The 18,820-nt window shown below is 32.6% G+C and overlaps 1 protein-coding gene and 1 pseudogene across 1 annotated transcript in view; both read right to left on the minus strand.

Moving 5' to 3' along the window:
* The window catches only part of LOC145292360 (RUS family member 1-like), a 52,711-nt gene that overhangs the window by 17,258 nt on the left and 16,633 nt on the right, over positions 1-18,820 (minus strand). The window contains exons 2-9 of the mRNA XM_080138692.1: positions 17,914-17,991; positions 17,601-17,715; positions 11,217-11,262; positions 10,233-10,265; positions 8,463-8,568; positions 5,697-5,798; positions 3,734-3,804; positions 1,370-1,554 (exon numbers count right to left, since the gene is read on the minus strand). Coding sequence (XP_079994818.1) covers positions 1,370-1,554; positions 3,734-3,804; positions 5,697-5,798; positions 8,463-8,568; positions 10,233-10,265; positions 11,217-11,262; positions 17,601-17,715; positions 17,914-17,991 — 736 coding nt within the window. The remainder of the gene's footprint in view (positions 1-1,369; positions 1,555-3,733; positions 3,805-5,696; positions 5,799-8,462; positions 8,569-10,232; positions 10,266-11,216; positions 11,263-17,600; positions 17,716-17,913; positions 17,992-18,820) is intronic.
* Positions 2,373-2,490, minus strand: LOC145241816 (5S ribosomal RNA; annotated as a pseudogene).

Below are 18,820 nucleotides of genomic sequence, written 5' to 3' on the forward strand. Positions count from 1 at the left end.
TGATGATGATGATGATGATGATGATGATGATCTACTATATAATAAAATGATCTGGGGTTTTTTGAATTGGACTTTTCTTTCCTTTTGTTTGTAATATTGTGACAGTAATTAAGAAAAGATTGTCAAAATTGATAAAACTTAAAAATAACATTTTCAAAATGAAAAATTTAAAAATGAAGGAATAAACAGCAAAAAAGTTTTTTAAAAAAATGTTAGACAAGTTTTTTTTAATGTAAGGAAAATCTAGTTCTGCCAAAAAGCGGCACTCTAAGACAAAAATCAAACATTGCTTTGGTCTAAAAGGACAACAGATGAAGTGTAGTATAAGAACAGATACTACACTTTGAAATAGTTATTTGAACAAAATATAAAAATATTACATAATGAACAAATTAGACACAAGTGTGGGGATAATAGGTGTTGTTGGTCATCCTTAAAATTGTTTATCTGACTCTTAACTATAAATATCTCAGTCATCACAATACCACATTTACTCCAGGGCCTGCCCTACTTAAGATAAACACAAATTTGAAAAAGTTGTATTAAAATATTCACAGTAATTGGTCAGTAAGGCCCTTCCAACCTTTTCTAAATAATAGACTGCCCACTGTTTTTCAGTTTTCCAAAAACATACAGGTCAATCTCTAAATGGGTGTGGGATCTAAGTGTGGGAGAAAATAAAAAAAGGGGAGGTCAGTTGAGGAGTGGGTGGGATCCTTTGAAGAAGAGTGCAAATTGGGGATAAAGGCCAGGGATCGAAAATAAATAAAAATGGGGATTGGGAATCTTGGAGGCCAAAGAAGAGGGAATTCATTCACTCTACTAGCTAAGAGTCTAGAAACTTGAAAAACTTACCCAAAGGACTGGTGTCCGACAGAACCAGGAAGCGCATGAGCCATGTTCAGGCAAGGAACATGTACTTGACCTCTATTTTCACACACAAACTTATACTAGACTTTGATCCAAGTCAAAAAGTCAAGAAAATAGTCCATTAAATTAGCTAGGGCAAAAAAGAAATAAAACTTTTTTTTTTCTAATTTATTCCTTACACATAAACTATGTAAAAAAGATCAAAATAATAACTGAACCTGAATTGGATCTGTCATTGCCAGCCAGTGTCTGGTTGGTGCAGATCGGAACAAATAGCTTATAACTGTTGTTTTCATTGTATTTGTAGATTGATAACTGGATGTTGACTTGCAAGACCATAAGAACATAGTTTTATTTACAACACCTGGCAGTTTCAAATGGTCACTCATCTAAATATAGACCTGGATTAGTACTGCTTAACTTTGTTGATGTTGGAGGAATGTGTGTATCAACGTAATTATAGCTATATTCAAAATAATAATTGAAGAAAAAAACTTACTGAAAATGACAGGTTCTTGATGGTTGGTATCTTGAACAGATAAAACATCTGATGTTTTTAGGAATTCTTGCACAAGAATACAAAGGCGGGCTTGGTTGAGGACTTCCATGATAACAGATGTGACGGCCAAATAATTAGTTGTTATATGAAGAAATGTAAAGGCAGCGAATAAGGTAAAGATGAGCCTGCAAAGAGAAAACAAAAGAAACTCCATAAAGTCAGAACAAGTTGCACAACGTTTGTTGTTACTTTTTTGATTAGAAAACAAGAATATAAGTCAGTTGGCATGGACAACACTATAGCAGAATTAAAAAATGTGTCAAACGTCTTTCTGTATTTTCTCTGTAATATTCTACAGCTTTTCTAATGGTTCCAAATAACCTTCCGTAGTAGTTACTTTTCCTATGTACCTGACGTTGCGTTTAGAAAAAGTCACAAAAGGAAATTGATAGCTTCGACACAACTTTTCTTGGTAAAGGAAAAGGTATTTATTTTGTCATTTCATATAACCCAAATAACTACTCACTGTCAATACAATGTACCAGTTTTAAAAAGTTTTATTTCTAGGAGTAGGAAAGAGAGCAAACTCGAGCGTTCGCCAAATGTCATTGACCAACTGCCAGTAGTGGTTTCTTTTCTTTCTCTTTCTTCTCATCTTTGCTTTCCCTTGTTCCTTTTAACTTCCTATATATGCATGTGAGTCCCAAATGCTAATGTGATTATGTTACATCTTCCCTATATCCTTCTCTTCCTTTCTCTGGGAGCTGGAAAAAATTGTTGATAAATTATTATATAGCAATACTACTACTACTAATATTACTACTTTGCAATGCCTGTTTAGTCTCAAGAGACAATGGATACCTCCTGTAAGGGTAGCTACACATGTAATTATGAGGCAAGAGTTGCATAATCTCCAACCACACCTCTCCTGAATCGATACTGATTTGGGTCCAGTGGCAAGGAGAGGCCCAAGACTGGAAACAATGCCGAGATAAGCGGATAGCACATACACCACCTGGAATTCTCAAATAGTCACCCATTTTAGTACTGACCAGGCTCAAACTTGCTTAACTTCGGTGATCTGACAGGAACCAGTGTGTCAATATGATTATGACATATATAATACTACTACTAATAATAATGGAATATTTTGGAGTATATCAAAAGTGAATAAAATTCTTTTCTTTCCTTTTTATTATTATCAGTTATTTTTAAGATTAAGCTTACACTTCTTTTCTCATAAAAATGAAATTTTCATATATATTCCTTTTTACTCTAATTCACACAAAGCAAGGTATATTGCCACTTGAACGTAAGGAGCTATTATTTGGGACCATGTCTGCAGGGAACCATGTAAAAAATTGAGCAGTGAGCTGTCTGTTCATATTATATTTAAACTTCTGCATGCTAGTACAGCTAGGGAAGCAGGAAACAGAGAGGGAATTCGAAAGTCTAGCAGCAAGAGAAGAAACTATTAGAGTATAAGGCTTTCCAGCATCTAGGGACCTCAACATTGAAGGGGTGAGATTTTGTTGCTTGTCAGGTTAGTCAAGAGTATGTACATCGAGGAGGCACCAGTTTTAGGAGTTCATCAGAGCACATTCCATCAAGTTACTTGTAAAACAGGCACACAGATGCAATATTTTGCCGATGGGACACGGGTTGGAGCTCGGTTGATAATTCAGACCAATTAGATTGGAATATTTTTTGGACCCTGTCTAAGAGGGAGAGACTAGTGGTAGGTGTACTAGCCCATTGTTCTTTCCTTTCTTTTTTATCATTAGCAGTTATTGATTAAACCTTTCCTTTTTTTGTTAAAAGTAAAATCTTTCACTGCTGGTAGTAGTAATAATAATAAATATTTATTGATTTTAAACTAATAGTAAAACTAAAATCGATAAATCATCCCCTCACAAGTGTATGTTTGAGAAAATATGTTCATACTTAACATGTGTTTTAACATTAATCAAGAATAAATAACAACTCTATTATAAAGAATCAGAATCGAGAATTTAGTACATAATCAGGAAAAATATTGGAATCATCCCATCACTAATAAGCTTGCATCATCACAGCAAATGCTGCAATTTGCAAACTGACTAATTTAAGATGCAGAAATCCATTGTCTCCTGAGACAGATGTCAACAACTTGACCTTGTGAAACTACCTGAATGTATAAGAGGATGTGTCCGCAAGTAGGTGATTATCACCCTACACACTTTATTACAAGATGGGAGGTGCCACTTTGGAGGACCTAGGTTTAGTTTCATATTACTTTGAGGCCAATGCAGCGATTGGTAATCAATGATTGAGGTTGATTCTTTACTGATGCTATTTATATAAGAAAGTTCTTGAATAACTTACGGTTGATTGCCAGTGATGAATGAAGTTATTGCCAAACTAAACAATAAGGCAGTCACATTGACAAGCGTTTCCTGTAATGAGAAAACACACACACACACAAAAAAAAAAGAGATTATAAAATGTAATGGACACACAAGAAATTGTTATTTTTTTTATTATTATTTTAGTATTTTTTACTTCAGTTTTTATTCCAAACAAGATGCACTGGCACTGAAACACAAGAGGCTACTGTAAATTAGGAGCCAGATTTATAGAGACATTCTAAGTGGGGAGTTCAAGTGAGATGCTTGTTCATATTACATTTACATCTCTGCATGTTAGTCGGTTGTTTTTGTTTTACAGCATATCAACCCTTTTCAGGTTATTTAATGCCAAATCCACTGATTTTGAAGAAAGATTTTTTAATAGAAAATTTGTTTTTTTCCAATCGGTTTTTATTTAACCCATAGTTGGGATCCTAACAGGTACTACCACTCCAGGTCAGAGTGGACCTGGGAGCAATGGCAATTAAAGGCTGGCTCCACAGTCCCCAAAGCCCACAGGCTGGGGCCTCACCATCGGATATAGTTTAAGGTCATATCCAAGACCTCTGCATGTTGGAAAAGTCAGGTAAATAGGGAGCAAGGAGGAAATTCCACAGCAAACTATTCAAGGAAAAAAACGGATCTACAGTGAAGGGTGGAATTTTGCTGCTTGTTGAGTTTGTTGGGTGTATTTACATCTTTGTAGGGGCATAGGTGCAGCAAATTCATTGGAACATATTCCAATAAGTTCCAAGTTCTTCCAAGTAAGCAACATAGAAAATCTTTTCAGCATTGTACAAATAAAAGATATATTAAATTTCCTAAAAACAATTGGACTGTACTGGAAAATCTAAAAATAGAGCAATAACCACCTCTATTCTATAAGACAAAAGGATTTCACAACCCACAAACGAATCTACAATTTTTTCATCTTGTATTTGTCTCAGAATAAATACCTCCAGAGATCCTTAACTCTGGCATGAAACCAAACTGCTTTTCATATATGCTGATTTAAAAAAAAATGTTTGGCCTTAAAATGACCCTGGTTGATGAGGCTGTTAAACACCAAACAAACAAACAAAAAAAAAAAATAAATAAATAAATAAATAAACAAACCATTTAAATACTTGTAAAACAAACACAGGGATGCAACATTACATGGATGGGACAGGGGCTGGAGCTGGGTAGACAGTGTAAGCTTACAGACTCTTCTTTTGGATGCACACACTAAAGACTCAACCTACAACCTCCAGAAGAGTGTAACTTACAACTGAATATAACCAAGTACTTTATCCACTGTGCCACAGGTATTTGCAAGAAAGATTCCCAAGTTTGACAGAAACATTCCAGAGTTTTACAAGATACACCTGGAGAAGGTCGAAAGTCACATCAACTGAAACGTTGTGAAAATAAATTCAAGATGAGAAGAATAGTTGGAAGAATCCAAATAATACAAATTAGAATGAGTCTTCTTTATTTATCTTTCTCTCAAATCCATCCTTATCACTTCCTTCCATGGTTTCCTGCAAACTGACCCTACTACCTCAACTGTTCAACATCTAACTAAATAACTCTCATACATTCTTTCAACACGACCATACCAACAAAGTCCCTTTTATTCTGTCCATACCCCCTAGTCCGTACAGATTTAATTTTCTTTTGAAGACATCAGATCTAAGACATCTGTCGAATCATCTGCATATTATTTCTCTTCATGCAACGCGTGTCTTCAACTCTGGTCAGGTTTCACTTTCATACATCATCACACTGCATGCCTGAACTTACTGCATCCACTTCTAAGTCTTACAATCACACCAGCACTTGCTCCACCCTGTGCTCCAACGATGATAAACGCACAATTTAATCTTTATATTCATGATTCATGATTAAAGTTGTAATGAATATTTTGCAAATTTTGACAAAATATTTTTATCTCTTACCTGACTGCTATCTTTCACTGCAATGTCAGCCATATTGTTCTTTCTTGCTTGATGTTGTGAAAGAGCAGCTCGTGTTGAAGCACCGGCTACGCCAACAATGGACTAAAATGATGGATAAAAAGAAAACCAGGTTTTTCGTTTGTCATCTGGTCCTTACTTCTGTTTTTGATAAGTATACATTGTTTTTGGTATAACAAATAGGTTGATGGGTTGTTTTTGTTTTATGGCATATCAACTGTTTTCATTTATTTAATGCCAAATTCTTTTTTTTTTTTTTTTCAAATTAAGTTATGCAATTTAGGTATTTTACTTCATTTGTTGAATTAAGTTATTTCTTTTTTTTTTCAAATTAAGTTATGCAAGTCAGGTATTTTAATTCATTTATTGAATTAAGTTATTATTTTTTTTTTTTTCAAATTAAGTTATGCAAGTTAGGTATTTTAATTCATTTGTTGAATTAAGTTATTATTTTTTTTTTTCAAATTAAGTTATGCAAGTCAGGTATTTTAATTCATTTGTTGAATTAAGTTATTTTTTTTTTTTTTGTTAGAAAATGTAGGACTTTTTTAAAAGACAGAGTTAAGTTAGATTGGATTAAAGTTATATTTTCTTTTTAAAAAATGTTACTATTGTGTTAGGATTTATTTTTTCAAATAGTTCTTTTATGTTGTTGACATTGTAAAAATTTGGAGGGATATGTGTGAGACTGTCACAATCTAGAAGAAAGTGCTTTACTGTAAAGTGTTCTTGGCACGCCATACATTCCGGAGTATCTTCATTTGTCAAAAAGAAGGAGTGGGTTATGTGTGTGTGTCTAAGAAATAGTATAACATTTTTTTTTAAAATATTGTTATAAATTTGAATATTAAAATTTGAAATTTAAGAAAACCAATAACGACATGTGCTTTTTTTTCTTTAAAATATATGATATTAAATATATGAGGTAAGCTTTCGACTCTGTCTCAAGTCTTTTTCAAGCGACTTCTTTTTGTTAATAATTTTTAATAATCTCTGGGTATTAGTTCATTGAAATAATAAAATGAACAGTTTTTAAGTCTCTTCAACTACAAGCACACAGTTCCGGACAATGTTATAAGAAATAGGATGGCACTTTTTTAAAAATATCATCATGAAATGAATATTAAAATGTGAAATTTAAGAAAGCCAAATACGATATGTGCTTTTTTTTTTTTGAAAGAAATAGTTATTTACCTTAAAAAGATTACAAAAAGAAATCACTTAAAAAGTCTTCAGACAGAGTCAAAAGCTTGCTTCATATTTTAAAAGGTAAATAAATGTTTCTTTTAAAGAGAAAAAAAAAGCACATATCATTATCGGCTTTCTTAAATTTCAAATTTTAATATTGTTTTTTTTTTCTTTTAATACTCTGTCCAATGGCAAAAGATGCTCCTAACATCATAAGTGATAGTATTGTCTTAGCTACCAAAACTATTACCATTTTAATTACCAACTGACAAGAGTATTGCATGTGCTATTACAGATAAATAAAAAAGAAAAGTTTTTAAATAAAATAAAAAGCGTAGAAATTTCCACTAATACAAAAATATACCTTTGTCTATATATAAAAGTAAAAAGGTAATCTAGAAAATTTACAAAATTGCATTTAACATGTTTAAATTTTCAAGCTACATCATGTGAACATGCTACTTATGACCTCTCCATATTAGGAATTTGGCCTAAGGATGTTCGAATGATTTCCAGCTGGAGTTGAAATATGTCTGCAAATGTGTAGCCAAAATGTTTGTGCAAATAAAAATTTATTTTTAATAAATATATAGCTCTATTTGGTATTGAGCACTATTATATAAATTATAATTAATAAAAAAAAAAGAATATGGCAAGAAAATAGTGTGAATAAATTCCATTTTAGGCAATCATGCTAACATCTGAGAAATCGAAAGCAAACAAAATAACAAATAACTTTTACCAAATGCATCAATATTTAATTTTCTACCAACCAGTATAGGTTTAAAGCTCTGAAACTATTTAATTTTTTATTTCAATATAAGATTTTGACAATACCTATCAGAATCAAATATGGCCAATCAATCTGCTGTTGTTAGTGTTTCATTCCTTAAAACAGTCTTAAAAAAATAACTTACATCATCACTAACCCCAAGTCGGACTGGAAAATCCACACACCCTCACAAACTTAGGGTTGGTGGTAAGTTAAATCCTTTTATATTTTACTATCTGCAAATAAAATCGACCCATGTCTTTGTCTGGTGCTACCAGATCTGTCTGTCTGTCTGTCTACCTGAAGATACTGGCTTCCTGACCTAAAATGCACCAAACATTGATGTCATTGTTTTTTTATTTTTTGCAAAAATCAGTCATGTTCTGCAAAGTCAAAAACAATAAGTTTGTTCTACAAAACAACCAAACCAAACACCATGAGTAAATACTTGAGGATATAAACAACTTGAAGAATAAATAGCTAGAAAAAGGGTTGATATATCACAAAACAAAACAATCAAATCATTTTTGATTGATTCAGATTCGGCTAAATCAAAATAACCATAACATATCCAGAGATAATAAATTTTGCAATTAGCTTTTACACTTTAAAATTGTACATGTTGGTAGAAAATTAAATTTTAATGGGTTTAGTAAAAATTATCTGTTGTAAATTTTGCTTGTTTTCTATTTCTTAGATGTTAACTATACTGCACAATTGCTTCTTTTTATCACAAAACTAACGTTGACTCCATCTTAAATTTCTTTAACCCTAATTCACAATCTCACCTTACATAAACCAGCAAAGCAAACAATGATGGTGAAAAGTCCTGGAATTATGGGAGCCACAATCTCAAGGAAAATTGCAAAGTCATTCATAATGTCTGCCATCAATCTACAAATATTGGCAACAGAAAAGAGGAAAGCAATCAGGTGAGATGACCAAACAAAATGAATTTGTGTTAATTGTTTTTTAAATAGATTAATTTTGAAAAAATGAAATAAAACATCATAAAATAAAACAAAATATTGTGTTATATTGTTGGTCTCCCAGAAAATGCTGGATACCTAATCACTAATCATGGGCAATTGTGAATGTTTGTCAATAGAAAAATATTTGGATGGCAAAAAGAATGTTACTGAAATGAATTAGGTATTTTTTGTTGTTTTGTCCACATGGAACCTGACAGCCACTAACATTTGATAATTGTGAATATCCCAATGACTGATCCTCATTTTTTTTTTTTTTTTTTTTTTTTGCTTAAACATAACGCATTCTTCTATGGAACCTTTTAACTTTCCCATTACTTTGAGGGTAGTTACATGATGTATACTGAAGACCTCTAATGCTTTTCTTTTTTTTTTTTTACATAGGAGTCACCACTTATCAAGACCTGGAGGTCACTCGAGGATAAAGGTTAATGAGTGTACAATAGTCAATGGGATGATATCGTAGTGATTGTTAGTAGTGGAAATTTGGTAAATTGGATTACTTAAGGGATGGGAGGGCTGACATTCCCAGTGAAGGCGCCTCAGGCGATTAGCAATAAACTAACCCCCTCCTCAAAGAGAGAAGGCAAAGCTTGGGAGGGTCGACCTCTTAGAACTGCACAGAACTCAACATCAACCACAAAATCAACAGTGATTAGGTCATTATAGGAATGGTCTAATCTTTGTTGATTTTGGGAGCCCCGGGATGTGTATATGTAACGTGTTGTGATCGATAAGTGTTCATAACATACAACAAACAGTTCAATAAACCAGACAATAAGGCAAAAGGACAGTTCTTATTAAACAAGGAACAGATAACATCTTTCTAGAGGGGGTAACATCAGGCCAAAAAGGAAACATACTTTCATCGATTTGTTGGTCTTCATTGACAGGTTTGTAAAAGCTGCAATGAAGATTTATCCCAAGGAACGACAATCGACACTCGGTTTATATTTTCATGCAACTTTTATTTTCTGATGTTCCCCATCTTTAGAGTTGCATACCTTGCTATATTATTGCTATTTCCTGTGCCCAATAGCTTCCCAGCATACACAGACCATTATTACTGGCCCCTATCTAACCTGGTCTCTGGCTTCCCTCTCTGTTCGTTATTTGACGCCACTACTAAATCATTTTTGTTTTGATCTATTATCCTAACTTTTTGTTCACGTTAAAAATTTCAAAGTGATTATATCAATTTTTAACATAAATATTTTATCTCTCTAAAATACCTAATTCATTTTAGTAACATTATTTTTGCCATCCAAACATTTTTCTATCTACAAACATTCATAATCGTTCATGATTAGGTAACCAGCGTTTTCTAGAAGACCAACAATATAACATTACTAAAATTAAATAAAATATTGTAAAATAGGATATTATAAAATTGTAAAATGAAATAAAATCCCGTAAAATGAAATGAAATATTGTAAAATTAAATAAAATATCGTAAAATTAAATAAAATATCATAAAATAGAAAATTATAAAATTGTAAAATGAAATAAAATATTGTAAAATTAAAGAAAATATCATAAAATTAAATAAAATATTCAAAGAATATTTACCGACAACGCTTTGCATTACAATCGAGATTAGTCCTAAAAAGAAAAAAGAAAAGAAAAAAATCAACACTAATAAAAATCAGTTTAAATAGAGAAATCAATAAAAATAGTAAAAAATAAGCAATAGTATAAATCATTTTTTGGTACTTATGCAGAATAGGGACAGCGTTATCGTCAACATATATAATTTCTCTCAAAATTTTAGTATTTAATTTATGTGCTAACTAGCAAAATTTATAGACTACATATGAATATCATTTTGCTAACTACGTTTTCTCTGAGGGTATGAGCCATTCATTGAAACTCGATGGAATAAGGAAAAATCTTTAATTTCTTTGTACTCCTTGTCAAAAAAATAAACTGCTGTAAACTTTAATTTACAGAATTCAAATCCAATTATTCTTATATAAGTGACCTTGTTTGTTTCTACCAAACTACTCTGTCAATTTTGGGTCTAAATACTTGAAACCTGATATATACGGGATTAAGACCTGTGGAACAAATTTGATTTGGTTTTCAGCTGGTAAAAATATCTGCTAAAAGGTCAAAATTGAAAAATATTTGGAACTTGGTAGACATAAGTCGGCTAAACGTATATCTTCTATACATGTGCAAATATACATTTAACTATGTTAATTTTTAAAGTTTTGATATGCATATAGACTTAGCTCAGATGTTAATGAATAATGCTAGAGATCTATGTTTTGGTTTCGATTCAAGTCATTTTTCTTTTTAAATCACTATGTATTGAGTACAGTATTAATAGAGAATTAGCTCTATAATAATAAATACAAAATGTACATGAATTAAAATATCATATTTAAGCATATCTTATGACTGGGCAATGTCAGGCAGTGTGCTAATTTATAGTATTGTAAAATAAATAAAAAATAAGTAAATAAAATCAAACAAAAACTTAAATGCTAACATATTGTTTATAAGCATGTATGTGTGTTAGCTGTAAAATAGAGATTATGTGTTATTTACCCTTGAAGCCAAGCAAACATTATTCGTCCCAGCATACCAGTGCCATCTGCAAATAAACATTTCTTTTTTTTAATCATCACATTGAGAAGGAGAAAGATAATTTGTTAGAAATCAACCTATATGAAAATGATACATTTTGTTTGACAACCTATCAATCTTTTTGAATTATTTAACAGTGAATCCAAAATTTAATCATTTTTGTAAAAATGATTATGGTTCAAGTTTTTAATATCTTTTATATGCTTGCATCAATTAGTTGCAAAACAATTATAAATAAAGGTATAGGTGATTTGGTTACACATTGACCAATCAGCTTGCAGGACGCATTGATTTTATCTATTCCCTATAGAACTTCTTTAACCTCTTTAGACTAAAGCTTCTGAGCCACTGAGATCCAATATGTGACTTATTGTATATTAGTCATAAATAAAGACTTATTTTCTCTTGAGGAGAAATGTCTCTGCTAGGTGATTTGGTCACACACTGACCTATCAGCTTACATGATGCATTGATTTCATATGTCCTCTTGAAGAACTACTTCAGCCAATTTGGGAATCATGGTTGGTCAGCAGAGAGAACTTTGAAAGCAACGAGGAAAGATGTTCCTTCTCTCCTGTCTCTGTCCACTCGACACTCAAGCATTGACTCTCTTCACTTGAAGATAACTGTTAACAGACATTCAACAACCCAAAGAACTTTCTACTTTTTCTTTCCTTGCTCTGACATTGTCCAACTTTCTTCCTCCAATACCAAATGGTGTAACTTTATTGAATAAACTTTTTCATTTTTGTTATAAAAAAAAAAGGTTTTATTTTTCCTTTCATGCAATGGTTTTCATTACATACTACGAATAGATAGCAGTGCATTTCTTTTCTATAGTTGCTCATTATAAAAATGTGTATAAAACAAGATGCAATTTCATTCCGTGAATAGGACAGATGATATATAATATATAGAGGGACTCCTGACTAGGAAGCAGAGTGGAGTTGGGAGTAATATCAACTAAAGGCTGTCTGTACACTACCCAAAGCTCCCAAATTCGTTTGATTGTTTATGGTATATATCAGTAAATGATGAGTTTGAAATGGTAAACTTTTTTTTTTTATTTAAATTTGAATAAAATTACTGTACAGTAGAATCCTGGGATATGGTGGCCCTAAGATACATTTTTTATAAGTTATGATATGGAATACAATGTTTTTCTGGCCCCTAGTTACAGTACTTGCCCCGCCTTACGGTGTTATTTATAATGTTATTTTATCATATACATGTGTTTTATATACTATACTGTATTTTGTTACTAATTTTTAATGCTGTATCCTGGGGTTCTACTGCATAGGTGATAATATATGCATATTTTTTTTTAAGATTCTGATAATGATATATATATTTTTTAAGATTATATTAATAATATATACATATATATTTTTTTTAAGATTATGATATTAAGAATGTTTTGGAATTTTGTATAATATAGTGATTGGGTAGAAAAAGGTCGTTTTAATATTCTTTTCATCTTAAGTGGTTAAAAAAAAAAAAAAATAAAAAAGAAAAGGTTCCATGAGCAATACAACATTTCCGGTTTCGTAAGGCTCCATTTTGTTAAACTATTGATTATTCTAGCATATTCACACATCTTAAATAGATTACACACAGTGAATTAAACAGATTTTAAGTCGAAATGGTTCCTAATCTATAAATATAAAAGTGAAAATGTTTGTGTGTGTGTGTGTGTGTGTTTTCATGCATGTCCAAGAAAGGCTTCTTTCCGAGAACCGATCGGTCGCCTCACAACTTCTTAAAACTTTTATATCACGCCTAAATGATAATATCTATGAGTTAACAACCGAGGTCGCCTGTCTACTTAATTTGCCCAACTTTGAAAAGATAAATATTCAACAATTTTTGATCGCCGCATGTGCAATCAGCTTTGATCAATGTGGAGTTTCTCCTTATATCAGACAATTGCTATCAATTTGGCCAATCCCCTTGTTATGGGGAACTGGTTTCCCCCCCCCCCAACATCTTGGGGAAACAAAAAAATAAAAAATAAAAAAAGCTTTCCCACAGTAAATAAAATACTACCCCCGCAGTCAAAGTTGACCTCATTAAATCATTAAAACGGGCACCTGCCAATTCTAAATACTTAAATAAATTCAAACGTGTTTCCGTTAGTATTTCATTATGTGTTTAACGTCGCACATTTTTTTCACACTTTAATTTCCAACTTTGCCTCAAGGGTTCGGGTTCGATCCTTCATACTTACCTACCAAAACTTTTTATTTTAACCCCCCCCCCCCGCCCTGACACAAACACCCGGGTGACCACACACACCTCCAAACACCCGGGCAATGCCAGGTACCCCCCACTAGTTAAATATTAAAAAAAAACCATAGAACCATTTTTATCAACTATACACAATTGCATTATGTTTACCCCTTCAAATTCATCGTTTACCGGTATATCAACTCATTGGGTGGGGTGTGGAAATATTTAATACTGAATTCAGTCATTTAGTGTAAGTTTTCTGGGAAGGTACCTTGTCTGAGAATTTCTAGAAAATTTATATCTCTACTTATATATAAAAGACATTTTGTGTCTGTGTGTGCGAGTTCATTCCCCATGGACTCCAGAACGGTTGGGTTTATTCATTATTTTTTTTGGAAATTTCACACAAATGTACTTTATGTGTCTAGGAGTGTTCTTAGGGCTTTTTTATCAGAATGCCTCTGATAAGTATCAAAACTTGATAATAGAAAAGATCCGATTAAAGAAGGAACAATCTGATTTTGACCAAACTTAACACCTTCATACAGCTTAGCATCACAAGTAAATTTGAAGAAGTTTTATCACCACACAAGCAGAAGGGTCTGGTGTATAAAATCAACAGTAGGTTCTTTAATAAAACAGGGGTGCATTCAAAATGAATGTTTCTGTTTAGAGCATAATTGAACCATGATACTTGACTTTTTCATTTCAAACTTTAATTAAAGCCATTATATACAAATAATTTTATAAAATCAATTGTAGGTTCTCTATCGTGCAATGTAAATTACAATGTATTGTGCACCATGTCACTGCAAGGAGATATGTGAAGTTTCCTCCCAGTGCACCGTGGTGGGTGCCTAATTAGAGCTGGCAAACAATCAATTTGGTTGAAAAATGGTCGATTTCACAAATTTTGATGACAATAAAAGTATTGGAAATGTGGAACATTCTTTGATCCTCATTCAATCCTGGGCAACGTCAGGTCTTCCTGCTAGTGAAGAAATATTTTTTTTAATTCAGATAAATAAAATTGACAATTGTGTATAAAAACAAATGAACCTATAGAAATATAAAATAAATGACATAAAATTTTAATTTCATAAAAATCATTTATTGTTAATCCATTTTATTCTTTAAAAAAAGTTTTGTTACTTTTTTTTTTACTTTTGTTACTTTTGTATGATTTTGAATGAAATTAAACAGAATGAGATAAAATTAAAGAAATACAAGATGTGGATTAAAAAAAAAAAAGAATTTATGAAGAAAAAATAGAAAACATCAAAAACCCATTAGTAGACATATTTTGTTTCTTTTTAATAACAGAAAAAAGAGATAGCAATCGGGATATCTTGCAGCACTTATATAATTAAGAAAAATTTTACTTTGGTATTTACATGCAATCACTCACATAGTGATTGGTATGTGATTTGGTTAGATAACACAGGCATGTTCAGACTCATATAGTAATATATTGAGCAAACACTCACCTAGCTACAACCATTGTCAACAATTTCCTCCCACTGTGCTTAAATCTAAACACAAATACCATGAACAAAGTTTCTTTTCTAGAACTGCCCACCTGTGGAACTCTGTATCACTGGCCTGCTTTCCAGCTGATTACAGCATGGTGGGTTTCAAGTCCAATGTAAACAAGTTCTTGTTAAGCTGTCCCCTTAAATAATCAATTTCTACCCAATTTTCAACATTACTGATCACTTTGTTATTGTTTCACTGACCACCTGACATTCAGTAATCCTTATCCTCGAGTGGCCTTCAGTCCTTGATAAGTTGGTAAATCAGTTGTAAAAAAAACAAAATTAGAATACTTTATGCATGTATACCTTTCTACTGTGACAGAACTATGTGGAAGGTAACTTGTTTGAGAAGAGTTCAGCATATCATGGTTTCTGCTTCTCAAGTATATTCAATTGTCTGGGCTTAAAAGTCATGTTGAGTTTCTATCTTCCAAACTGATTGACCCTTAGCCACTGCTTTCCATCATATATTTGCGAATCTGTGTTGATTCTATTAGTGATGGGCTGTGAGACCACATGCTCCTTTTCACTTGACAACAATCGCCAACTCCACATTGTCTCGCATTGGTGGCTGCCCAGGGGACATGCAGTGGCTCACAAATATATAAAAAAAGAAAAATAAAACAACCCAAAACATAGAAAACACAAACTCCAGCACATTTCATAGATATCAGTTGGGCTCTGGATGCGTGTGTGACACCATCGCAGAAAACGACCCTCTAACTGCTAATATGTACATCTTAATTGTCTGTCGAGGTGTCTTTGTTGTCTGTTAATGTCAGCTCATCTTGGGCTCTTAAAGCTCTCTCAATCTGGTCCAAGCTGCAACCTGTCTTCAACAAACTGATAATTGTCCTCAACTGTTGCAAACACAAAACTGTCTGTAAATCATCTCTAACTGCGCCAAAATTTACTCCAACTCCTAAAACTGTCTGTAAACTAACTCTAAATATATTGACCTCTATGTCCAGTCTTTTATCATAGTAACTGCCACACTTTGATTAACAATCCTATTTCAGCTACCTTTGAGTGTATTTGTGAACCATTTCCTCCATTGTCTTTCTATTAATTTTACTTTTTATACTTTTGTTCTGCTGATCAACTTATTTCCTCTTTTTTTTTTTATTACTTTTTTCTTGGAGGAGGAGTCCATAGTATCACAGGTTTGAGAAAGATATAAACTATTGGTTATAGGTTATATGACAAGGTTTGGCATGACCAGCTAATTGATCTGATCAAGCCTCTCCAACCTCTCATCTAGTCCAACTAAGGACTAAAGCGGAATATTGCAATTTATGGTTTTTTAATTCCATGGTTATTAGCTGCTCAGCTAACAGGATCCTCTTCCTTTGGCATTATGCATTGCCGATCATGGCCAACAAGTAGCCTCATTGAGATAGGGAGGGATTGCAGAGATACAGTTGATGTATTTTACAAACCTGGCTAAGAGGGCAATAAATATGAGGTGGGTAAAGGGTTAAGATAGAATATGGAAAGATAATAGTTTGGTGAAAACCACAAACTTGTTGCTTGAACTTGAGAATTTCAATAATGTGTTAACAGTGTAGACAAACATAGCAATAAATGCCCACGGTTGGCATGTGCCTGCTGTAAGGAAGCAATGGCATATGAACTTAGGACCCTTCCAGTGCAAGAATGCAATTATGCAAATTTAGGCGCTGTAGGATGTCCGAGGTGGCAGCATAAAAAGACAGTTTTTTCTTTTTTTGCTCAACAGGAATCTTTTTTATTATTGGATGCTACCTTGTTAGCATGTGATTTTATTGTTAGTAAGAGAGAACATAAAAAAGGGGGACTGCTGCTGCTTAGGTGAAAAAGTGAATGTTTATTGTGGGGGAAAAAAGAAGAACACAAAATAATTGACTTGAGTGTGCATTTCAATATGACTCCTATCTGGATATTTGAATCATGGAGAAAGTGGGAGAGAGAAAGAAAAACTGAAATTCTTGTCAAGTTGATGGTAAATGTGAGAAGTATGTGAAGGAAAGTCGGATACATCAAACAACGTCCAACATGATGCCATTTTCTCTGGTGATTCTTTTTGTTAAGATTAGTGTAATCTGAAAAATATTCTATTTGTTGTCTGATTGAAATTAGTGATAATAGCTATTTCAATGACTCTCTTGCTGTATAAGTTGTGCATACTTTTGATTTATCGCAACACAGGAAAAGTCAAATTCCTGATTAAAATCAGTCATATGTGTAGCAAGAGCATTTTTATCATTATTATCTATTGTGTTTGTGTTGCATATCTTTTGATACTTCAAATGATTTTCTACATTTCTCTTCTCCTTTCATGGATGTGATACTATCCAAGTTCTCAAGTTCAATCAACCAACTTAGTGTTTTCACCAAATTACTATCTCTTTACATCTAATCCCTTATTATATCTTTTCCTTCCTTTTCATAATTTGTCTCCTGTAGAAAATGTATAAAAAATATCGTCTGTTTCACTCAAACAAACAACAAGAAAGAAAATACCAGTCTACTGATAGTGTTTTTTTTTTTAATTTTTTGTGGTTTGACCAGAAATATATGTAAAAAGATGTTTATTTGGCACCTTTTAGCAACCATGTGAGAGTGGCACCAAGTAGGGATGCTTGCTCATTACCAACACCAATTCCTCTTAAAACAGATTGGGCAGCTAAAGTCCCTGTGATGCTGCTAGCAAACGCCTAGAATAAAAAAGAGAGAAAGAAAAGCTTAATCAAAAATCATTTTCTACAGTCGCCTCGGATAAACGCAAAAAAAAAAAATGATAATCAATATTAATTTCTTGATTGCTAAATTAAGCTAAACTCAATGCTAGTACCAAAATTTTAATTGGATTCTGATATTTAATTTGACTCAAGGTTTAAAAACGGTTGACTCACCTGGATACTGTCCCAAATTTGATACGAAAGATAGTCCTCACTGACACTTTCTGGATATCCTTGAGGTAAAAATACATTCTGCAATAAAATAAAAATTGAAAAAATTAAAAATCAATAAATATCATTTCTCTCCATGTAACACATGTCCTCAACTTTCACTGGTCATGTTTCACTTTCATACATCATCACACTTTGTACATGTCTGGTAGACTTTTTCCTTTGGTCAACAGTGATAACACTCTGCTGATTAGTAATTGCAGAAGTCATCTATATATATAAAAGCCAAACGTCTGTGTGTATGTATGTTTGTTTGTAACGCTAAAACTTTTGAAAAACGGAACCAAACTTGACAAATTTGGTATCATATCGAAGCCCCATCACCCGGATGACAAATATCGAAATTTCACGTCAAACGGACCACTAGAAGTTGGTCAACTGATCAGTTATCTTCGAGGGGGGCCCCCAAAAAAACCTGTCATTATCTATATATATAAAAGACAAATGTTTGTTTGTAACGCTAAAACTTGAGATGAAAGATTCCGCTCCCCTAAGAATAAACCATATGTTCAATATCTGCTTTTGTTTTTTCATTGTTTATATGGTCCCGAGCAATGCCGGGTAGCCCTGCTAGTCAATTATATAAATCTCACCTGTCTGTTTAAATGTATATATGTATGTATGTTTGCCTAAAACTTTTGACAGAGGTGACAGATTTTCACGAGATTGGTATAATTTTGAAGTTCGATCCTTCGGACGACAAATATCGAAAAATTGGCTAAAAACATTAATTCCTTCACCCTCAACTGGACAGTTTTCTACAAGGAGGATCGTTTTTTTTTTGTGTCGTCATTTTTGCAAGCCATTATATCGGTTAGAACGACTTTACTAATTTCAACGTTCCGAACAT

The sequence above is a fragment of the Euprymna scolopes genome, chromosome 2, assembly GCF_053919585.1.
Source record: "Euprymna scolopes isolate OS-2025 chromosome 2, ASM5391958v1, whole genome shotgun sequence".
Lineage (NCBI taxonomy): Eukaryota > Metazoa > Mollusca > Cephalopoda > Sepiida > Sepiolidae > Euprymna > Euprymna scolopes.